Source organism: Sus scrofa, chromosome 6 (genome assembly GCF_054392235.1).
Source record: "Sus scrofa isolate SSC_HxYL_T2T_F1_AM1 chromosome 6, Sscrofa_HxYL_maternal_Yorkshire_Landrace_v2.0, whole genome shotgun sequence".
Taxonomy (NCBI): Eukaryota; Metazoa; Chordata; class Mammalia; order Artiodactyla; family Suidae; genus Sus; species Sus scrofa.
The window spans coordinates 88974477-88998794 of NC_139388.1; the positions used below are offsets into that span (position 1 = coordinate 88974477).

At 51.3% G+C, this 24318-nt stretch overlaps 1 protein-coding gene across 11 annotated transcripts in view; it reads left to right on the plus strand.

Annotated features, from left to right (window-relative positions):
• The window catches only part of WDTC1 (WD and tetratricopeptide repeats 1), a 69376-nt gene extending 53477 nt beyond the window's left edge, over positions 1–15899 (plus strand). For 4 of the 11 annotated variants that reach the window (XM_084958106.1, XM_084958107.1, XM_084958105.1 and 1 more), the window contains 11 exons: positions 93–275; positions 1015–1109; positions 2091–2206; positions 3451–3526; positions 4322–4430; positions 5517–5690; positions 9227–9462; positions 10903–11080; positions 12289–12481; positions 13901–14077; positions 15551–15899. In XM_084958106.1, the coding sequence (XP_084814232.1) occupies positions 93–275; positions 1015–1109; positions 2091–2206; positions 3451–3526; positions 4322–4430; positions 5517–5690; positions 9227–9462; positions 10903–11080; positions 12289–12481; positions 13901–14077; positions 15551–15865 (1852 nt within the window). In that variant the 3' untranslated portion in view covers positions 15866–15899. 11 annotated transcript variants of the gene reach the window in all.
• The last annotated feature ends 8419 nt before the right edge of the window (positions 15900–24318 follow it).

Below are 24318 nucleotides of genomic sequence, written 5' to 3' on the forward strand. Positions count from 1 at the left end.
CCCATTCCCCTTGCATATAGGGTCATGGCTTCTCCCTGCCTTACACCCCCAACATGACCCCCAATCCCCTAACTGTGTGTCCTCTCTCACAGCCAGTATGACCTTCGGGAGAACAGCAAACACTCGGAGGTGCTGATTGACCTGACAGAGTACTGTGGCCAGCTGGTAGAGGCCAAGTGCCTCACCGTCAACCCCCAGGACAACAACTGCCTGGCAGTAGGGGCCAGTGGGCCCTTTGTGAGGCTCTACGACATTCGCATGATCCACAACCACAGGTATGAAGAGCAGGGCCTCCCGTGGGCAGGTCCCTGAGAACCTGCTGCCCTTTTCCCTCATTGCCATGCCCCCTTCTTTTTGAGGTGGGATTTTTAAATTTTGTGACTAAAAAAAATTAACCCACTCTTGTTTTGGAAAATACAAAAAGCGTATTAGAAATTATCCATAATCCATCACCTGAAAGAAATTACTGTGCATATGTAGTATTCTCTGCTTGTTCTTTTACTGTGAGTGTATGTACAGAGTTATAATCTTGCCCATGTAAAGCTTTTATTTGTACATGTAATTTTACTTTATTCTTTTTTTAAAACAAAAGTAGAGTAGAGTATACTCAGAACCTCCACAGAAGTCCCAGACCAGGGCAGCTCCTGGGACAGGTGCAGAAACATCTGGCCTGCTTACCTTCACTTGTGGACTTGGGTGACCACTGTTGCTCTTGACACAATGCATGACTTAGAGTGGGCCTTGAGCCCAAGCTTCCTCATCTATAAAATGGGGGTAATAGGGTGGCCATGAACCAAGACAGTTGGCAGGACCTGCTTCAAAGCACTTTGATGTATGTGTCCACGGCCATCTAGTTGGTGGACCTTTGGGGATGCTGAGATAAGGAAGAAGGTACCCACCTCCCCCTGTATCTCTCCGGGGATACAGAGTTAGGTTTTTGTCTAGGGAGTGTGGTCTGGTCTGGCCAGGGGTAATATTGGGCCTTGTAACCTATATGATTTGCCTTCCCACCAGAAAGAGCATGAAGCAGAGCCCTTCAGCAGGTGTGCACACTTTCTGTGACCGGCAAAAGCCTCTTCCGGATGGTGCAGCCCAGTATTACGTAGCAGGTAGGGCTCAGCCCAGCTCTGGCCCCCAACTCTTGGCTGGTGCTAACTCTCTCTGGGGCAGGGCAGGAAGGCAGCATGGAATGGTGTTCAAGAGCAAAAGGCTTAGGGAGTTCCTTTCATGGCACAGTGGTTAATGAATCCGACTAGGAACCACAAGGTTGTGGGTGAGGCCCCTGGCCTTGCTCAGTGGGTTAAGGATCTGGTGTTGCCGTGAGCTGTGGTGTAGGTTGCAGACGCGGCTCGGATCCCGAGTTGCTGTGGCTCTGGCGTCGGCTGGTGGCTACAGCTCCGATTGGACCCCTAGCTTGGGAAACTCCATATGTCGCGGGAGCAGCCCAAAAAATGGCAAAAAGACAAAAAAAAAAAAAAAAAAAAAAAAAAGAGAGTAAAAGGCTTAAGAAGCCCTGTTGTGGCTCAGTAGGTTAAGAAACTGACTGGTATCCATGAGGATGAGTTTGATCCCTGGCCTCATTCAGTGGGTTAAAGATCTGGCGTGGGTGCAAGCTGTGGTGTAGGTCACAGACGCAGCTTGGATCCAGTGTTGCTGTGGCTGTGACGTAAGCTGGCAGCTGCAGCTCCGATTCAACCCCTAGCCTGGGAACTTCCATATGCCACAGTTGCTGACCTAAAAAAAAAAAAAAAAAGAAAAGAAAAGAAGAGGAAAAAACAAAAAAGAGCAAGAGGTTTAGAGTCAGACAAACCTGGGCTTTTATCCCGACTGCCATTGACCAGTCATCATGTGACCTTTGGCAGATTACTTAGCCTTGATGAGTCTCAATTTCTTATCTGTAAAGTGGAGTTGTAATAACTCAATGAGATAAAGCGCATGAAACAGTTGGCCCAGTTCATATACTAAGGGCTCGATACTTGTGCTGCTTTTATGATGAAGATGATCGCTATCATCATTGATGGAACAACTCCCTGCCCATCGGGGGAGGGATGGGAAGCCTCACACTAGGCTGACTGGGCTGTTCCCTGCAGGTCACCTGCCAGTGAAGCTGCCTGACTACAACAACCGTCTGAGAGTGCTGGTTGCCACCTATGTGACTTTCAGCCCCAATGGCACAGAGCTGCTGGTCAACATGGGAGGAGAGCAGGTATGGACAGCTGCCCAAAGGGGCTCTGCCTCAGCCCACCCTCATAGCCGTCAGCCAGGGCTGTGTAGCCCATGTTCACCACCATGAGGCGACGAGAATCCTCATTGTAAATGACATTAGAGCGAGATGTGGACATGCCAGGGCATTGTTGAAACTCCCTGAGAGGTGCCCTGGCCTTGAGCATAAGCTTTAGAACTAACAGATCTGTCTTCAAATGCCAGCCTTCTGTTTACTAGCTGTGTACTATGACTTTGAACAACTCTCTTCATTTTTTCTGAACCTTGGTTTCCGCATCTGATATTTTCCTAAAAGGAAACCCTGGCGCTCAAAGCACACAGCCAGGCTGTGGTTTAGGACCAGCTTTGATGATGGCAGGCTGTTTACACATCCTCCGTCAGGATATTTAGTAAGCCTTGCATAAATTCATTTATTCTACCAGCCACTCACTGACTGCTTCCTCTGAGTAGCATCATAAACATGAGGGAGACAGATGCGAAATGTGACCCATCCCAGGCAGACAGGAGAGACCTGGCAAGTGAAACTGTTGATGACATTAAAAGGCAAGAGGAATGGATGGAGAAGAGGTGACGCCTGAGTTCAGAAGAGAGCTCTGGCTTCAGGTTGCTGAGCCACCTCACCTGGCCTAAAGGTTGCGTCAGGCTGAGAAGGGAGACAATCTAGCAGAGTGGTGTGGAGCCAGCCAGACGTCCTGGCTGTGCCACATGCCTCTTTTTTTTTTGGCTCTGGGTAAATTAATTAACCTCTGAGCCTACATTTCTTCATCTGTAAAGGGGATGATGATAATAGTCATTTTTGTGGGGTTTCTAAGATGAAATGAGAAAAGTCATATGAAACACTTGGCAGAGATCCTGGAGCAAAGTAAGAATTCGATAAATGTTAAGTAGTAATAGATAATATTTACCAAGGGAAGTAACCAGCAGTGTTACTTTGGGCAAGTTGCTTCCCTTCTCTGAGCCTTGGTTTCCCATCTGTGAAGTGAGACCTCTGAGGACCTTGTCAGCCTACACATGTGGTGATAGTATTTCAAGCCATCTGCCCAAAGGGCCAGAAACTGGAAAGATTTTCCTGCCTGAGGTTTACTCCGTAGACATACCCCTCCTGCCTCACTTGATTGTTCCCTGCTCCACACCCAAGAGTTCCTGAGAGGCGCCCAGGCCTTGCTCATGGTCCAGCCACATTCTCGCCTCACAGTGTCCATTCTTTTCTTGACCCCTGCATTCTAGGTCTACTTGTTTGACCTGACTTACAAGCAGCGGCCATACACCTTCCTCTTGCCTAGAAAATGCCACTCCTCGGGGGGTAAGTTCTCCTGTTGGGTGTCCTTCAGGGCATCTCTGCTGGGGCACGTGAGTGTGTGCTCCCTCTGCTGCAAATCTGGCCCCTTACCTTGTGCTATGGTTGTAATCCTCCAAAAAGAGTGCGTTCTTAGAATTCCTGCTGTGTTAAGAATCCAACTGCAGTGGCTTTGGTCGCTGCAATGGCACAGGTTTGATCCCCAGCCCAGCACAGCAGGTTAAGGATCTGGTGTTGCTGCAGCTGTGGCACAGGTCGCAGCTGCAGAGGGGACCCTGTGCCACAGGTGTGGCTGTCAAGGGGTGGGGGTGAGTAGATTCTCTGAAATAACCTTGTACAGTAAGAAGGAAGGTAATGTTAGGTCAGAGAGGTCTGTCAAAGGGGTTCGCATCACAGCCCTTTTCACTTCCCTCCAGAAAAGCAAATTCTTTCCATGGCTTGGCTCTTGAGGATCTGGAGTAGTTGCCCTTCCTTTCTTGTCCTGGATCTCGCCTCATGGACTTCCTCCTGGGTCCTGCAGTTGATGTAGGCACCTCCTCACCCACCCATCCCCACCGTCTGCTAAGGAGAATGCCAAGTTGAGGCCGTGTCCCTCTCCAGCCAGCAGAGGGCGCACAGGCTTTTCTTTAGCCTTTGCCTAACCTGTCCGTCAGAGCTTGCTTTCTGGGAGTGGATCTTACCCCAGGAGAATAGCCCTACAGTGGAACCCTCAGACCTTGTGATGGAAACCGGAGGGCTGCTGGGGAGAAATGAAGGACTTCTCCTAATTGTTGCTGTTTCATTCTTCCTATCCCCTGCCAGAAGTTCAGAATGGCAAGATGTCTACCAATGGTGTGTCCAACGGTGTGTCCAATGGCCTGCACCTTCACAGCAATGGCTTCCGGCTGCCTGAGAGTAGGGGACATGTCAGGTGAGGCCAGCCTGATTTGCCCAACCCTCCCCTACCCCACTACAGACTGGAGGGAGGGACATGTCCTATAAACCTTCCTCCTGGCCCCCACATAGGCACACACCCCAGAGTCAGGCCTGGGCCAAAAGGGCTTCTGGAATGTGGCTCGTGGTCCTAATACCACTTCTGCCTGGTAGGACTCTAGGCATCTTCAGACTGAAACTCTGGGTCCTTGGTACAGTAGCTGGGGTTAGACTCAGAGGGGCTGGGTCCTCTTAACACTGAGCTCCCTTCTACCCAGATGGGCCTGCCGTGTTACACTTGTCCCTCTACAGCCTCTTCTGGCCTCTGTTTGCTGCTGGGCCCTGTGTGTTGGGATTTGGATACAGAGGTGCCCAGACCCTCTAGCCCTTGAAAGGAACATAATTATCTCTCGAGAGCTCCATGGCAGGGACTGGGTGGTAACCAACAAGGTTCAGCTCAGCATGGAGGCAGGTGGTGTCAGCCACTTTCATGGCCAGGAGTTTGATTAAGAATTCCTTAAACGGGGAGTTCCCGTCGTGGCGTAGTGGTTAACGAATCCGACTAGGAACCATGAGGTTGCGGGTTCGGTCCCTGCCCTTGCTCAGTGGGTTAACGATCCGGTGTTGCCGTGAGCTGTGGTGTAGGTTGCAGACGCGGCTCGGATCCCGCGTTGCTGTGGCTCTGGCGTAGGCCGGTGGCTACAGCTCCAACTCAACCCCTAGCCTGGGAACCTCCATATGCCGTGGGAGCAGCCCAAGAAATAGCAACAACAACAACAAAAAAAAGACAAAAAGACAAAAAAAAAAAAAAAAAGAATTCCTTAAACCTGTTCAGGACAGCTTCATTTCTCCCCCTCTGTTTTGTTTTGCTCCCCCCCCCCCTTTGTCTCAGAGCATCTGGAACTGTGACCATTACCTATCACAATAACTCAGGCCAAAGTTGGGAGTGGTGCCTTCTTCTAGAGGACAGTGCAGATCCCAGGGACCAAGACAACCGAGAGGCCTTCAGGCAGGGCTGCAGACTTCCCGAGGGACGGCTCTGACCTTTCGTGGTTGGTCTAACTTGGCTCTGCTTCCTCCACAGCCCCCAGGTAGAGCTGCCCCCATACCTGGAGCGTGTGAAACAGCAAGCCAATGAGGCCTTTGCCTGCCAGCAGTGGACCCAGGCCATTCAGCTTTACAGCAAGGCCGTGCAGAGGGCCCCTCACAATGCCATGCTCTACGGGAACCGAGCTGCAGCCTACATGAAGCGCAAGTGGTGAGTGGGCCTAGTGGAGCCAAGGTGCATCCAGGGAAGGCAGCAGTGACATCCTGCTGCCTCTTAGGGCTTCTTAGGCCCAGGTGTCTCCTCCCCACCTCCAGGTTGGTGGTGGGAAGGCACCTGACACATTAGTCAAGAAGTCTTAAGCATCAAGAAAGCTCACATGGAGTTCCTGTTGTGGCTTAGTGGTTAATGAATCTGACTAGGAACCATGAGGTTGCGGGTTTCATCTCTGGCCTCACTCAGTGGGTTGAGGATCTGGCGTTGCTGTGAGGTATGGTGTAGGCAGTGGCTATAGCTCTAATTGCACCCCTAGCCTGGGAACCTGCATATGCCGTGGGTGCAGCCCTAGAAAAGACCAAAGAAAAGGAGAAAAAAGAAAGAAAGCTCACACTTAAGTGGTGCATGTTCACAAGTAGCTTCAATTTGGTGCTTTGTTATAAAGTGCTGTGGCCACTGAGGAAGCAGGGAGTGGGAAAATGGTTAATCCCACCTCCTGGGGAACTGGGCCTTGAAGTGGACTTTGAAGGAGCAGTAGAATCTTGCTGGATGGAAATGAGGCATTTGGTGAACTCAGTTGGTATCTGTCTGAAATGATTTTGCAGCTCCTTGACCTTGGGGCTTGCTCTCTTGTGCTCTTGGACCCTTTATTTAGACCAAGCACAAACAAGATCCCAGACATCTGAAACTGACAGTGGGTCTTGCTGGGTTGTAGTGGCTGGAGGTAAAGGAGTAGGTCCATAGCCTGAGAAACGCTTTTATCTTTGGAGACCCACAGGGCCCCCAGCCCTTCTGCCTGTAGCACCAGCAGGCAAGCAGGCAGGCAGACCCCATCCCCCAGCCAGGGCCAGGACGGGAGATGGATAGAGCTGGGCCCACAGCCATTTCTGCTCCGTCTGGCATCCGTCGGCTCTGCCCAGACAGACAGGCCAGCTGGTGTGCCATCGTCTGGCTGCAGCTAGGCAGGCCAGAGAGGGAAGCTTAAGAAACCCACCCAAGTCAGCAGGATGGTAGATAGGGGTTTGAGAAGATGCTACCCCCACAGGTCTTAGCTCAGGCATCAGGAGTTTGCCAAGGGCTCAGATGGCAGCCAGCCCCAGGAGATGACAGTTGGGGGGCCATCCTGGGGTGTTTTCCTCTGTCCCAGCAGGTGGGCAGAATGCAGTCGACTTCGTCCAGGCTCTGGGCTGAGAGCTGTCTCCCTCCTGCATTCTTGCTAAGAGAGACTAATGGTTTCCCAGTCCATGGTACCTTCAGCTTGGGCTCTGAATCCCTGCTATGCCATGGGAACTAGGGAAACAAAGCTCTGGCACTCTGAGCTGCTGTGCTCCCGAGTGCCCGGCCTCTGGACAGGGGGTAAAGATGTGGACATAGCTCGTCACCCAAGAGGCAGAAGCAGGAAGTCTTTGAATGGTCAGGTGAAGTGCTGTGGGCTTCAGGCAAAGTTAGGTCCCTTTAACTGGGGATCAGGGAAGCACCAGGAAGATGTGGTGTCTGAATGGGCTTTCAGTGGGGGCAGGCTTAGACGAGGAGATGAAAGGAGGAGGGGACTGTGGGGAAAGGACATTCCCAGGGAGATGAAATGGTGTGAACAAAGGCGTGGGGGTGGGGGACTGACTGAAGAGCTTGTTTGCAGAACAACAAATCCATTTGGCTGGAGCAGAGGGTTCTGGAAGGGACTGGCAGGAGATGAGTCTGTGAGGTAGCCTGGGGCCAGCCTGGGAAGGACTTGGAATGCAGAGCGGTGGCGTTTTGGCCTCGATTCAGTGGATGATGGGCAGCTACTGAAGAGTTTTGAGCAGGAGAGGGATGTGCTGAGGGCTGTCTTTTCAGGGAGATTGATCTGGCAGTGAGTCTGGATGGGTGAGCCCTTGGGCCAGCCTGCTCTCTCCCCATCCCCTCATGCCTGCCAGTGACCCCTAGAATGTCACATTCTGTCCCAGGCCAGTCTCCCCAGGGCTGCCATCTGCTCCTGGATGCAGTGGGAGCTGTCACCCTCTGGCTCCTGGCTGCTCTCTGGTCTGGCTCTCCCCAGGAGCTCTGAGGGGCACCTTGCAGGCGGTAATTGGGTTTCCAAACAGCGCGTGCTCCTTCGTCACAGCCACTCATTCTGACGCAGGCCATGCCATCGAAGCACTCTGTCTCCTGCGGGCCCCCAGCCGGACTGGGCTGCTTGTTCCTGGACTGAGCGTGGCTGCTGCAGGGACCTGATGCTCCCTCTGAGTGCTGTGGGAGAGGAGGCTCAGGGAGCCCTCTCCCCCATCAGTCAGGGCTGCTTCGGCCCCATGCAGGAGGCTTGTGAGCCATGCCTTGGGGGAGGGGACTTTAGTTCTGGGGAGTGCTGCTTAGCACACTTGGGTCCTAGGCCCTCCTCAGCCCAGCAGGAAAAAAAACAGCTCCTAAAGGAGCAGTAGCTCCCGTGACCCACCTGGCTCTCCAGATGAAACGTGGGAAATGAGTATCTTATATTCTGCCACAAGACAGGAGCAAGAGGAGCTTCTTTGGCCTCTCCCCCAGTTCCCACCCCCAAAACCATCCCCACGTCCGCATATCCATGCCTTGGGAGTTGGAGAAGTTAGAGTGGATGATGTGGCGCTCCTGGTGTGCTGCACCCCCTGCCTGACCCCCCACCATCAGCTTCCAGAGAACTGACTCTGCCAGACTGTCAGGCCCCATCCTCCAGCCCCGGGAGGTAGAGGCCACAGCTGCTGTGGATCAGTCAGCCAGGACAGAGGGGGGTCTGGCTGAGGGCTTGCTGCCTGCTGGTCAGAGCCTGAGTCCCCAGCCTAGCACTTCTGGCTTCCTCAGACCACAGAACTGCCCTTGAGGGCCCCCTGCCTTGGACATGGCTTTGAAGGCCAGCCGGGGGGATTTGAGGAGGTGGACAGTGGAGGAGAGAAGGAGGGCTTGGGGAGCCTGAGGCAGGCAAGATGCCAGGCCTTCTGCTGCAGAGCTGCGGGTGCCTGGGATGACTGGGTATGCACTTGCACTCTGTGTCCAGCAGAGGGCAGCCGGACACTGCTTTTTGCCACACACCCACCTCCCACCTCCTACCCTGCCAAGACCTCCAGGTTCCTGGCTTGTCTCTTTTTTTTTTTTTTTTCCTTTATTTTTCGGCTGCACCTGCAGTATTTGGAAGTTCCCAGGCTAGGGGTCAAATCTGAGCCTACACCACAGCCACAGCAATGAGGGATCCAAGCCACATCTGTGACCTACCCCACAGCTCATAACAGCACCAGATCTTTAACCCACCGAGCGAGGCCAGGGATCGGACCTGCATCCTCATGGATACTAGTCAAATCCATAACCCTCTGAGCCACAGCAGGAACTCCCTGCCCTGCCTCTTTAACATATTCTGTCTCCTGGTGAGCAAGGCCTGGGTTGAGCCCGAATTCTCTTTACCCCCAAGTACCCTTGCCCTGAGATCTCTCAAAGGTGGGCTGGGGTGGCCATAGAAAGTGAAGGAGAACGAGTGGGAACTCCCTGCTTGCCATGTGACCCCACCTCCAAGCCATATTCCCCTGCCTTCCCAGGGATGGTGACCACTATGATGCCCTGAGGGACTGCCTGAAGGCCATCTCCCTAAATCCATGCCACCTGAAGGCACACTTCCGCCTGGCCCGATGCCTCTTTGAGCTCAAGTACGTGGCTGAGGCCCTGGAGTGCCTGGATGATTTCAAAGGGAAGTTCCCGGAGCAGGCCCATAGCAGCGCTTGTGATGCACTGGGACGCGACATCACGGCCGCCCTCTTCTCCAAAAATGATGGTGGTGAGTGGGCACTGAGGAGGGGTTGCTGTCACTCTTTCTGTTTGACGTGCTGCGTGACATTCTGGAGAGAATATAGTTCTTGGGTTGGAGCACCTTGGGCTCAGATACTGGTTGAGAAGCCGTGTGACCTCGAGACAGCCACTTGGTCTCTTTGAAATGAGGATTAGCAGTAGCACATTTAAGGCACCTGATGTAGTTCCCCCAGGACTCAGGATAGGAGTCGGCTGAGCCCAGTGTGCCTCGAAGGTCATTCTCTCCTGCTCGCTGACAGGGCCTTGGCCCCTCCACTGGGGTCTGGGCCGGAGCCGGGGGGGCGGGGGGGTGGTTTGGCTGGTGTGCTGGCTCCAGTTTACAGGGGCGCAGAAGAGACAGCAACACAGGGCAGTAGAACTGCCTCAGGCACAGGTGTGGAGCCTCAGTTCCAGTCTCAGCTCTGCCATGTGTAACCTTGTGACCTTGAGCAAAGCACAGACTCTGCTACTGCCTTATCTGCACCGAGAGCGTTTAAGGCCCTGCCCAGCTCACCTGGCTGGCACTGGAGAGTGATAAACTTGAGAGGGGAGCTCAGTGGGGCAGACATGGATCCTCCCTGTCTGCTTTGCAGTTCACTAACCACGGATTGATTCCTTTGTCTGAATAGTGCCAGGTACTGTGCTAGGTCCTGGGAACACATCTGGGAACAAGTCGAATGGAACTTCTGTACTCATGAGTCTATAGCCTAGTGAAGGAACCAAGCAGTGAAGGAAAAACAGAGGATGTCCTGGGGACCTGATAAGATGTAGATGGGGGGGCGGGGGGGCAGGAGGGGGGTTGGTGGCTGTCTGGGGTTTTTGAGGAAGAGACATACAGGCTGAGATCTTGAGCTTGGAGAGGAAGAGTTAGCTTGATATGTAGTAGAGCTGTGGGAGTCAAGAGTTCCTGCCTCCTGGCACAGGGGCCAGCACATGCCAGACCCCTGAAGCAGGCAGGAACAAGTCACTGGCAATAGTGGTAAGATTTACCCAAGGCCCCTAACACGTCAGTACCTCCGTTGGGATCCATGATAACTTGTGTGCTAGAGAAGGAGAGCTTGGACCTTCCTGCCTTCAGAGTGGTGGATCTATTTAGAAAAGTTAGCCCCTCCAGCTCTCTTGGCAGTGTTCCACTCTCTCCTCCCTGCCTCTCACCTCCACAGAAACAGACCTGGGGCCTGTGCATTCTTGGGGCTTCCAGACATTATTCAGGACCTGCGCCAAGCCCTCCTGGCATCAGAGGTCTCCTCTTGAACACCCTCAAGGGCAGGATCCACAGTGCTTCTTCCGCACAGTGCTCACAGTTTTCCTGGGGAGGGGTAGAGGCAGGTAGCCCTGTGCTGCTTACTACTTGGACTGAACACAGGGTCAAGGGTGGGGAGGGGAGAGGTGAACAGGCCTCTTATCTTCCTTTGTTCTCTGCCCCCAGAAGAGAAGAAGGGAGCTGGTGGTGGCGGCGGCCCTGTCCGCCTCCGCAGCACGAGCCGCAAAGACTCCATCTCAGAGGATGAGATGGTGCTGCGGGAGCGAAGCTACGACTATCAGTTCCGCTACTGTGGCCACTGCAACACCACCACGGATATCAAGGAGGCCAATTTCTTTGGCAGGTCCGAGGCACTGAAGAGGAGGAGGGCACAGCCCAGTTGGCAGTTGGAGGTTGGGGGGACATGGGGACATAATGCTTTCAGAAAAGAGTCTCAGATCCCAGCTTTACCTCTGTACCCCTGGGCAAATGGCTTCACCTCTGTGGGCCTCAGTTTCTTCATCTATAAAATGATGCCAGCTTTCCCCACCTCAGGGGCCATAAGGAGGACTAACGAGGTAACCCAGAAAGCGCCCAGCACGCTGCCCGGCCTCCTCCTTAACCCCCTCCCCACCCCGGTCTCCATGTGTCAGAGCTTGGTGTCTTTATCTGGTTGCTTGGGGCCTTCCCCTGCTGAGGGTAGAGACAAACGCCCTCAGAGGCTGGCAGTCTTGGCAGTCTTTTGTGCCTGGAACTGGGCCCCAGTACTGAGGGACAGAGCCCATGTCTCAGACACCATCACCTCTAACCCGCCTTTGTGGGTGATGTGCTTTCTTTGGGTAGGTGAGATACATGAATGCAAATCAGGACTCTCCATCAGGAGCCCTTCTAATGGCCGTGGTGTGAGGGCAGATGGTTAGGAGTTGGGGGGTCTGGATCCAGGAAGGCTCGGGCTGCTGAGCCTTGTCTTAGGCCAGAGTGTTTCCACAAAACAAAAAGAAAAGGCGGGGGCGGGGGGCCAGTTTCCATTGTGGCGCAGCAGGAACAAATCCGTCTAGGAACCATGAGGTTGCGGGTTCAATCCCCGGCCTGGCTCAGTGGGTTAAGGATCCAGCGTTGCTGTGAGCTGTGGTGTAGGTCGCAGATGCAGCTTGGATCTGGCGTTGTGTTGCTATGGCTGTGGCGTAGGTCAGCAGCTGTAGCTCCGATTAGACCGCTCGCCTGGGAATCACCATATGCCGCGGGTATGGCCCTGAAAAGACCAAAAAAAAAAAAAAAAAAGTGTTTCAGAGGCCCAAGAGATGTAGGATCTGGTCCTGGCACCCAGGAGCTTATCAGATACTGTGGAGGAGAGTGAGTTAGAGGGACCCGGGCAGTCCCTGACCCCGAGTGACAGTGACAGGGCTCTGTAGTATGGAGGGGATTACTGTGTACGAGGGAATTCTGAGTCAGGTGAAGACGCCGAGTGGCTCCAGAAGTCCCTGCTCCCCGTTTCCCTGAGCCACACAGCCTCTACTTGAGGCTGCAGGGCGGTACCCCACCTGACCTCCCTGCCCTTTGCCCCCCTGCCAGCAACGCTCAGTACATCGTCAGTGGCTCTGACGATGGCTCCTTCTTCATCTGGGAAAAGGAGACCACCAACCTGGTCCGCGTGCTCCAGGGGGACGAGTCCATCGTCAACTGCCTGCAGCCGCACCCCAGCTACTGCTTCCTGGCCACCAGTGGCATCGACCCTGTTGTGCGGCTCTGGAACCCCCGGCCAGAGGTGAGGATGCAGACAGGGTGACAGAAGCCAGATGGGGAGGAGGGGAAGGATGGGCTCTGGGCGAGACCTCCAGCTGAGCCCGTGAGGGTTGGGAAGGGGCATGAGTCATGCAGAGGCTGGAAGCTGCTGGGATGAGTGAGCTCTTACCCCAGGGCCCAGGGAAGCATCAGGGTAGGAGCCAGCAAGTTCCGGAAGCTCCAGATGAAGTGAGCGCTTCCAGGGGCATATCCTTGAGCCAGCTGCTGCCAAGGTGAGACTCGCATGTGGGAAACAGTAACGGAGGCCTGGCTGCAGGAGGGCAGGGAGGCACCCAGAGCAGCTCCATCCACCTCATGGGAACAATACCTCAGAGGCTCCCTAGGCACCTTGTCCTCATAGACGGCTGCCTTGTGTTCCCCAGAAGCTGGGCAGAGGCCAGGCCCTCAGACACAGGAAAAGTATGTAGGCTTTAGAGTCTGAGTTTGAATCCTGGTCCCTTGACTCACTGCCTGAGGGACTCATCCATCTCTGAGCCTGGTGTCTATCAGGTGTGCGTTAGAATGGGAATGACAGCACCCCCTCAGAAGGTTGTTTCGAGGGTTAAAGAAGTGAGGCCTGTGGTGTGTCTGGCCCACAGGGACACTTAGGACAGCGTGCTCCCCTGCACTCCCAGTGTGGGTAGCCAGGTGGGCCCTGCTGAGGCCGCCCCTGCTTTTCGCTCCACCCTCCCCCTTCCCAGCTGGTAAAACAGAAGAGAGGGATATCTAATTGCAGGGGCAATTGCCTATGAATTTTAAAGAGGAGCCCAACAGGACCCTCCCTTGTAGGGAGGATAAAGGAATCACTTGGAGGCGTGGCAACAGAAGAGTTGGCAGGGTGGGGGGCACACTGTGTCTATACCTCCACCCCCCCGGCGTCTAGTGTGTGTGCCCAGCATATCCTCGTGTGAACCCTCCCCCCTTCTATGACCCTGCGCGGTCTGTACCCCCCGTAGATCTGGATGTGGTCTCTCCTCCTTGTCTTCCGGTGCAGGGACTCCGATGTATATCCTGCTCTGTGTGTTCTCCCCTGTGTATCCCAGTGTGTTGTCTCCCCTCACAATGTGTGTTATCACGTGGGTCCCCCCAGTATGTGTGGCCCCGCATGATGTGTCATCTCCCTCACATACATCCTGGTGTGTGTGTTGGGGGGGTAGATCCCAGGATGCATTCCCCTCTCCCCATTTACACACGTGGGTGTACCCGTAGACACCTCCTGGGTTGGGGTTGGGGTTGGGGTTGGGGTTGGGGTTAGGGTTAGGGTTACCCTCTCCATGTATATAGCTGTGTGTGTGTGTGTGTGTGTGTGTGTGTGTGTGTGTGTGTGTGTGTCCCCTGCACATAACTCCCAGCAGTATGTGTGCCTCCCACTCAAGTGTCTCCTGGTGTCCCTCCCCGCCAGAGTGAAGACCTCACAGGCCGGGTTGTGGAGGACATGGAGGGCGCTTCACAGGCCAACCAGCGGCGCATGAATGCAGACCCGTTGGAGGTGATGCTGCTCAACATGGGCTACCGGATCACAGGCCTGAGCAGTGGGGGTGCCGGGGCCTCCGACGATGAGGACAGCTCCGAGGGCCAGGTGCAGTGCCGGCCCAGCTAGACCCTCCTGGCCCTGGTCCCCAGCCCCTGTTGTTGGCTGGATCCTCCACACCAGGCAGGAGGTCAGGGGGTTCCATTTTGGTTTGTCTTCCCCTTTCCCCCATTTTTTCATTTCCCTGTTTTGTTTGTTAGTTTGGCATTGGGGATGGGGGATGCTGCAACTTGCTAGCTTTCGGACTTTGGGGCAGATTGCCCCTTGACTGGCCCCAGCCCTGAGCAGGAGGGGAAGCCCCTCTATATGCCCCCACCTCCCACTTCCATGTCCCTGGAGAGCTCTGGCCCGCCTCTGGTGGGGAGGCAAGGGCTGAAGCTGTCTTCAAGGACTGCCCTCCCCTCAGTTGGCAGCAGGAAGGGGAGTGGAATTCCCAGTCCATAAGGACTAGCCTTGACCTGTTGCCACTCCTGCCCCTGGCCGGCAAGGCTAGCTCCCTCCTGGTCTTCAGGGAAGCTTCTGAAAAAGAATAGGGTCCCCCTCTCCCTCCAGAGCCACTGTCACGCTGGAAGCAGAAGGAAGGAAGGGAGCCCTGGAGTGGGCTGGACCAGGCCACTGCCTCCTTGCAGTACAGCCTCCTTGCCCTCCTCCCGGGCACTGGCTCTGGGTCCTGTGTAGGCTCTCACTGGCCACCTCTGGGGGCTCCACCTTTCCCAAGGGCCCTGGCAGAGGGTGGGGCACCGCACCATACCCCACCTATCTGTCCAGCCCTCCCAGACTCTGGAGGACCACCCTCCCTTGGGCGCTCTTCGGCCTCACTGTGACCTTTCTGCCAGAGCTCCCAGCCAGGCCTACTCGCTGAGGTGGCACTCCCTGCTAGGGGCCTTCCAGGTCCTCTGCCCTCCCTCCCACCCCACATGCTGAGCCGCCACAAAGACCAAAGAAGTGATGGCTTTTCTCTGGCCCCTGCTGCTCTGGGGGAAGGGGGGTGGGTCTCCTGAGCCGCTCGATGGGAAGGTCCCTAACTCAGCCCCCTCCCTCCTCAGCAGCGTGAGCTTTACACTGGATGCAGCAGTCACCCCACCATTCACCAAGCCTCCCCCTTTGCCCCCTTGGCTCTCAACTCCAGAGCTGCTCCTGGTAGTTGGTTCATCCTTCCTCCCCTCTCCCTCCCCAGTCCCCTCAGCACTCACTTGGTTCCAGCCCTCCAGCTGCAGCCTCTGGGGAGAAGCGGCCTCCTTCCCTCCCTTCCTCCCTCCCCCCCTTTCTCTGCCAGGTGCCTCCTCTCAGTCAGGCTTCAGAGAAGCCCTGGAGACAGCAGGGCCGTGTAAAAGCTTTTTCACAGTTTTAAGAAGATGAGGAGTGAGGGGGTGGCAGAGATAGTGGTGGGGGGTCTGGCCCCAGCTCGTCATTGCTTTAATCCCAGCAACACAGGTGGCAGCCTCTCCCCCTTCCTCCCTACCCCATCCCTCTCCCCACCCCTCTTTCTAGCTTGGTAATGAAGTATATTTATTGGTGAAGGAAACAGCTGCTGCTGCTTCTCCTGCTGCTGGGACTTGCTCCCCTGTATCTTCTCCACGACCTTTCTCCAGCCGGGAGGGGAGAGCGAGAGCACTGGAGCTGGGCCCTGGGGCCCAAGGACCAGCAGGGGCCCCTTTGCTTTCCTCTGTTCGAGCCACCTGCCACTCCCTCTCTCCCTGCCTCCCACCCTCTCTCCCTGCCTCCTGCCCTCTGCCAGCCCAGCCTGGGCCCTGCAGTGTGGAGAGACACATAAGCCTTACTGTCCTCTGGGGGCAGGAGCCGAGCCTTTTTGTTGCTCCGCTCCCAGAAGAGTGAGGGTGACGCAATTGATTAAAACCATTTTGTTCTAGGTGTGGCTGGTGACATTTGTGGGGTGCAAATGGGTCTCGGGATCAAAGTGAGGATATCTCTCTTGCCTCTGTGGCTCTGTGACTGATTAACCACACCTCTGCTGGGTGGAATAGGCAGGCCTGCCTAGGAGGGTCCTGTGGATAGTGGCCACCCCGGCTGGCAGGGCCAAGTGCAGAGCACAGCTCCAGTGACTGTGATTTGCAGTAATCAGCTTTCACTCTTTAGGCTGTTTTCTCATCTCTAAAATAAGGAGGTTGGAGTCTTAGTGTCTTTTTCAAACTTTCAAAATTGGAATCCAAATAAGAAATATACATTTTACACTGTGATCCATGAGACCCATGCTAATTTGTATGTATATAATGAACATAAGTTTTATACAGTATTTACCCTTGCTACATTCAGTGTGTTCTATTTGCCATTCTATTTTATTAAGGAGAAAAAATGTTGATTATAACCCACTAAATTGATTTCACAACCTGCAGTTTCTTGATTGGCCCTGGTTTAGAGGATTTCTTAGACCAGACTTTCTCAGCTCACGCTGAACCATTAGTGTCTTGTAGTTTTTTGTGGAACACCCCCCAAGCCAAAAGAAATACCTAACATTTCAGTTTGTTAGTTAAGCCCAAATCTCTTTAAGAATCTAGGTCCTACCAACTTAAGTCATTTAAAAACAATAATACATACAAGTTAGAAGAAACTTTTTGTTCATTCTTAAATAACCACAATAACTAATGGAATCTTTGTGCTTGTTGAGCGCTATAAAACTTATCAGCTTTTCTAATCAGATTGGACACTGCCACCCTCATTTCCTGTTCCACATTGATTTTCATTTGCTTCGTATCACAGCAACCACTAAAAAGACAGCTTCTCAAAGATGCCATAACCAGAGGAATGTAGTGCGATCTAATGATGAAACTCCGATCCACCTTGAGCTAGTAGTTCTCTTGGTAGCCAACAGATGCTGAGTATCTCTCAAAGTTTAAATATCCTACTGTGCTCCCTATTGCTTTGCTTTGGTACCCTAAGGTGCCTTAATGCACAGTTTGGAAACTATGGTTCAGTACCGTGGGAACAAGAATTTCCCTAGAGAAATTTTGTGATTACATTCTTTGTACATTTGGAAAGAACCAGGCTCAAGCCAGCAGGGTAATAAGCTCAGTTTCAGTACAGGAGACAGACAGGGAAGAGACACTGTCAGAAGCACAACAGGTGATGTGATGAAGCAGGTGCTGTGGGCTGGTATCATTTCTCTGTTACCAAATTGAAATCTTCAGAACCTTCTTCAAGACATTTCCAAGACCAGGCCAGGAAGAGACGATTTACCAGGCCAAGGGAGCAATCCCCAGAGGCCCTCGTGGACCCTGAGGCAGTCCATGCAGCTGTGTTATGTTATAGAGGGGTAGAGTGGCCCATGGACTTCAGAAGCAGCCAAGCTGTGGAGGACTTCCTTTGCTTGAAGAGAGACTGCAGGCTTGATCCTGTAAACAAGAAGGAACCATTGGAAGACTTCACCAGGGGCTCCACTTCATTTGGAATGAGTACTTTTTTTTTTTTTTTTAAATAGGGCTAGAGTTAGACTTTTTTAGAGCAGTTTTAGGCTTACAGAAAATTGACAGGATAGTATAGAGTCCCATATACTGCCCCCTCCTCCCTGGTTCAGTTTTCCCTTTCATTAACATCTTACATTAGTGTGGTACATTCGCTACAATTAATGAACCAATGCTGACACATTAACTAAAAGTCCATAGTTTACATTAAGCTTCATTCTTTGTACGGTTCTGTGAATTTTGACATAAGCATAGTATCATGTATCCACAGTGTCATAAAGATTAATGTCACAGCCCTAAAAATCTGTGTCCCACCTATTCAGTCCTCATCAGCACCAAAAAAAAAAAAGTACTAAGTTCTTAAAAATAAATCTCACAAAATCTGTACAAGATCTATATGAAGAAAACAATAACATTCTGATTAGAGAAATCAAGGGAAATCAAAACGAATGAATAAATGCTCAATGGAAAGGAAGACTCAATGTTATTAAGATGTCATTTCTTCCCAGCTTGGTCCTTAGCTTCAGCAAAATCGCAATCAAAATCCCAGCAAATTACTTCGTGAATATTAACAAATGGATTCTAATGTTTATATAGAGAGACAAAGAGCCAGAATAGCCAACACAAATAATAAAATCAAAGAAAACAAAGAGTATTGATACTACCCGACCTCAAGACTTCTAAAGCTACTCATTAAACTACCATAACCAAGACTGTGACATTGGCAAAAAAATATATATGTGTGTGTATACACACACACAAGTAGATCAGTGGAGTGAATTAAGAGAATCAAGAAGTAGATCCACATTAAATATAGGTAACTGATTTCTGACAAAGGAGCAGAACCCAATGGAGCAAGGAAAGGAAAGTCTTCGACAAATGGTGCTGGAACAACTGCCCATGTACATGCAAAAAAAGGGATGTAAACACTGATTTTTTCACCACTCACAAAAGTTAACTCAAAATGGATCATAGAACTAAATGTAAAACACAAGAAGATAACAGGAGAAAAATCTAGGTGACCTTGGGTTAGCAAGGAGTTTTTAGGCACAACATCAAAAGCACAATCAATGGAAGAAAAAATTGATAGGTTGGACTTCATCAAAAGCTTCTCTACAAAATCACTGTTAAGAGAATGAAAAAGATGGAGTTTCCACTTTGGCACAGCAGAAACGAATCCAACTAGGAACCATAAGGTTGCAGGTTCGATCCTTGGCCTGGTTCAGTGGATTGGGGATCTGGCATTGCAGTGAGCTGTGGTGTAGGCTGGCAGCTGTAGCTCTGATTCGACCCCTAGCCTGGGAACCTCCATATGCCTCCGGTGTGGCCAAAAAAAAAAAAAAAAAGAAAAGACAAGCCAAAGACTGAAAGAAAATACAAGAACTCCTACAGCTCAACAATATGAAAACAAGCAACCCAGTGAGAAAAATGGGCTAAAGATCAGAGTAGACACCTCCCCAAAGAGGATATGTAGTGACTAATAAGCACATGAAAAGGTGTCCAGCATTATTTCACTAGGGAATTACAAATTAAATCAACAGTAAAATACCACTCCACACCTATTAGGGTGATGATATCAAATGCTGTCAAAGATGTGGAGCAACAGGAACTCTCATTGCTGAGAATGCAAAATGGGACAAGCCTCTTTGGAAGACAGTTTGGCAGTTTCTTACAAAATTAAATATAGTATATTATTATAGGATTCAGCAGTTGCTCTCCTTAGTATTTACCCAAATGAGTTAACTCGAAAACTCATGGCCATACACAAACATGTACATGAATGCTTACAGCCGCTTTATAAGTAATTGCAACTGGAAGCAACCAAGAAGTACTTCAGAAGGTGACTGGATTAGTGAACTGTTACAGCTATACAACGGGATATTATTCAGTGAAATGAACAGTCATGCCACTAAGCCATAGGGGTCTTCAAATACATATTGCTTAGTGAAAGAAGCCAATCTAAAAGCCATACCGAATGATTCCAACTATATGACATTCTGGAAAAAGCAAAACCATAGACAGTAAAAAGACCCATGGTGCTCCATTTTTAATGTGTTTCCAAGTGTGTGACTCAGCCCTGCTTGTTGAGAGCCTGGGGCTCAGTCAGATAAGCCTGCACAGTGAATGTATAGCAAAACAGACATTAGAATTGGAATCCCAGTATTTGTGGGGGGGGAGGGTAGGTGTGGCCCCAGGGGACTGCTACAGGTCTCTGTGCTAAGGAGCATGCTTAACTATGGTCTCAGAACTTTCAAAGGTAATGAGAGGAGTGCCTGTTGTGGCTCAGTGGGTTAATTAAGAACCCAACTAGTACTCATGAGGATGCCGGTTCAATCCCAGGCCTTGCTCAGTGGGTTAAACTGTGGTTATAGGCCAGCAGCTGCAGCTCCGATTCACCCCCTAGCCTGGGAGCTTCCACGTGCCGTAGGTGTGGGCTTAAAACGAAAAAAAAAAAAAAAAACTGATGAGAGATCATCTATCTCGGAGGATCCCAGCCCTGGCTATACATCAAAACCATCCAGTTTACTTTTTTTTTTTTTTTTTTTTTGTCTTTTTGCTATTTCTTGGGCCGCTCCTGCGGCATATGGAGGTTCCCAGGCTAGGGGTCCAATTGGAGCTGTAGCCACCGGCCTACGCCAGGGCCACAGCAACGCGGAATCCGAGCCACATCTGCAACCTCATGGTTCCTAAGCAGATTCGTTAACCACTGCGCCACGACGGGAACTCCCAGTTTACTTTAAAAACTACAAATACCCCACCCCAGAGATTCTGTTTTAGTTGGTTGTGGTGGGAGGTGGTGCTCAGTCCATCCATTATTTTGAAGCATCCTAGATTCATTCTAATGTAGAGCCAGAGCTGAGAACCACTGATCTAGTCCTATTTCCACATTGTGCAAAACCAGGACTGGATCCCTAATTTTTGATTCCTGGTCTAATAATTTTCTTAATGTCATGATATTTTTTGAGCTTCTCTTTGCCTGGCACTGGCTTAATGAAAATGCACACAACAGATTAGTCCCTGCTCTCCTGGAGCCTCCACATTATCTGGGAGATGTGGAATAGCAAATGCTGGAGGTTGTGCATGATCACTGAACATTGTATTTCACTGGAAATCGTGAGTCCTCCATACACTCTGCCATGGTGTGCCTCTGGCAGGGCAGGTGGGGGTAGGAGGGCATTTTGATGGACATGATGGCAGGCCTGAGGCACTCTGTTGTTCAGCCATGTTCTTCTGCCTCCTGCACCCGACATGTTTCTTTTTATTTTATACATTAGGTCCTGGTCCTAGTGAAGCCATAGCTTGCACCCTTTTTATGGTGATTCACAGAATCTCAGGTCACTCTTTAATGACCCAGCGGTCACCAGCAGAGATAGCCCAAGATCGAGGTTCAGAACCCCACCTGTACCTAATATATACTTAGACCTTGGGAGAGTTCCTGAAACTTTCTGGGCTCATTTTTCTCATCTGGAAAATGAATGCCTTGATACCTGCTCTGGTTACTTCACCTCACTGCTTTGTAAGGAGGCTCCAAATCATAGTGAGATTATGCACATTAAAGTGCTTTTTAAGTGGTTAAGGGTCCTGTGATGGTGATGAGTGGTTTTAATTGCTATAATAGCCAACTTTGAGTGTACATTTTGGGCGAGGATCTGTTCAGCTATAGCCTATCAAATAAACCTTACAAGAACTCTGCAATTTTAAATTCCCATCTTAGGGATGAGGAAACTGGTGCTGTAACAGGTTCAGTTACTTCCCTAAGGTCTGACAACCACTGACAGAGCTAAGGGTCAATACTGGGCTTGCTGGCTGACTCCTGAGTTCACATACTTAACCATCATGCTTTACTGCCCACTTGGGAGCAGAATGCTTAGAGTCTGGTCTTAGCTATGTTTTCTATATTCTTGGGTAAGTTTGTCTTTCTGTAAAATAGAATGGAGAAGGAAGTCATTTTGTAAACTCTGGTATCTAAAGGATAAGAGCCTGTTCTCAAATGGTTTCTTGCATTATATCGGCCACAGTGTTCCCCTCCCCATCACAGAAAGGTTTGGAGCCATCCAGGAAAACTAAGTTTAGGGCTTAATGGGGGGAATCCCATTCTCCAGGAGCCAGAGAAGGTAATTAATGGAGCAGAAGCAGAAAGGCTGCAGAAGAGAGGACAGTGTGTGTGTGTGTGTGTCTGTGTGTGTGCGTGCGCATGCGCACACACACACACAGACACACACACAGACACACACACACACACACACACACACACTGCATCATACCCAGCAACTCCTCCAACCTGTGCTGTCGTTGCCCCGGGCTCAGCCCTGCTTCCCTGGATTATTGAGGTGATTCTTCCCCAGATTCCTTAAGGAGACTATCTATGGTCAACAGATAGCTCTGCTGCCATTCCTTGAGCACTTCCTATCTGCCAGGTGCCGTGCTGACTACAGGGTCCAAAGAAGCCAGTCAGTCCCCTTCTCAAGGAGTTCACAGTCTCCTGGGGGAGACAGACATGTAAACAGCTAATGCTAATGCAAGTATGCATGAATATTCAATAGGCAGAAACAGCCTTCGTGCTCTGGGAGTAAAGAGGGAGGATTTGCTGAAAACCTTGAAAGCAGTGTAAGAGTAGAGGAAGGGCACTCTGCTGAAGGAGCAGTGGGAGCAAAGATTGAGGTATGAAGTGCAGGGCTTGTTCTCTGAAGGGCAAACAGCCCAGTGAGGTTACCTCCAAGCAAGTCCCAAGGGTAACAGATGAAAGTGGAAAAGAAGATTAAGGGTTGGGACCAGACCATGGGGGCCTAGAATACCAGAATGAGAAGTGAGATAGCCTGGAAAAGGATGTATGTGAGCCCTGGGGACTTATAGAGGGGGCCAACTGAGGGGGTGTCCTGACTCCCACCAAGAGAGGACATGCCCCAAGTTCACCCTTCAGATAAGCACCATCTTACCCTCAAAGCATTCCCAGCTTGACAGTTCCAACTCTGCCATCCTTTCATCCCCCAGCCAGTCCTACAAGTGGATCCAGATGGTCATTCCTATTTTAGGTCAGGGTGTGTGTTGAGGGAGGGGCAGCCAAGAGCTCTATCAATCCTTTCCTGAGCTCTCTGTTAGAGGAGCTTCTTCCAGGACCCTGCTGTGATCCTCTGAGCCCAGAAGGGAGTGTTAGTCTTTGATGGAGATTTCCCATCTGTCCATGGGTGACAGAGGCAAGGACACAGGTCAGGGAGGCTTTTACATTGGGTTAGAGAACCAAGGTGATGCGTGCATGTTAGAGGGCGCCCCTCAACAGGCCGGGATGAGGAACAAGCCTGGGAGAAAGGCTCCAGGGGTGTCACAGAAGGAACTGGCTTCTCCCTTTAAGTAGCTGGCCCTCCTCATGTCCCTGCTCCTGCAGCTGCCTAAGCCAAGGGAAGGAAGGTGCAGACCACAGGGAAAGCAGGTAGGGTTCTCTGGCCAGACCCTACTCCTGAGCCCTGTCCATCAACATCCATGATTCTCTTAAAAATCTTGGGGCAGGAGTTCCCTTATGGAGCAGGGGGTTAAGGATCCAGCATTGTCACAGCAGTGGCTGAGATCACTGCTGTGGCATGGCTTCAGTCCTTGGCCTGAGAACTTCCACATACTGTGGTGCAGCAAAATTTTTTTTTCCAATTTAAAAAATTGTCTTTTTAGGGCCGAACCCACGCATACAGAGGTTCCTAGGCTAGGGATCCGATTGGAGCTGCAGCCACCAGCTACACCACAACCACAGCAATGCAGGATCTGAGCCAAGTCTGTGACCTACACAGCTCACAGCAACACCGGATCCTTAAGCAAGGATCCGGGATGGAACTGAGCAAGGCCAGGGGTCAAACCCGTGTCCTCATGGATATTAGTCAGGCTTGTTAACTGCTGAGCCACAATGAGAATTCCAATTTCAAAAATTTTTAAAAAGTTCCATTGTGGCTCAGCAGGTTAAGAACCCAACATGGTGTCAGTGAGGATGCAGGTTTGATCCCTGGCCTCACTCAGTGGGTTAAGGATCTGCTGTTGCCACGATGTGCAGCATAGGCCAGCACCTGCAGCTCTGATTCAACCTGTAGCCTGGGAACTTCCATATGTCACAGGTGTGATCATAAAAAGAAAAAAATAAAACGGAATTTTAAAAAAACTCGGAGTTCCCACTGTGGCACAGTAGGATTGGTGGTGTCTCTGCAGCACTGGGATACAGGTTTGATCCCTGGCCCAGCACGGTGGGTTTAGGATCCGGTGTTGCCACAGCTGCTCCATAGGACGCAGCTGTGGCTCAGATCTGATCCCTGGGCTGGGAACTCTATCAAAAAAAGAAAAAACAAATATTGGGGCACTGCAAAGCAGCATGTGACAAGCTAGGTTCCTTCTCTCAGAATGTAGTTAGCATGTGATGCCAAGCTTGTAAGTATTTGCCATTCATTCAGTTTAGCAAATACTTACTAAGCAAATGCTATGTGCTAGACACTACTAGGCACTGAGTTTACAGAAATGAACAAAACAAACACATTGTCTGCCCCCAAGGAGTTTCCAGCCTATTGGGGGATGATACAAAGCCACAAAATATGTATGTTATTAACAGGGACTTTCTAATGTTTTGCTTTTTAGGGCCACATGCACAGCATACAGAGATTCCCAGGCTAGGGGTCAAATCAGAGCTACAGCTACCAGCCTACACCACAGCCACAGCAACTCAGGATCTGAGCCACATCTGTGACTTACACCACAGCTCATGGCAACGCCAGATCCTTAACCCACTGAGTGAGGCCAGGTATCGAACCCACAACCTCGTGGATCCTAGTCCTGTTCATTAACCAATGAGCCACAAAGGGAACCCCAGGGCTTTCTAACTTAGATCAGGAGGCCAGGGAA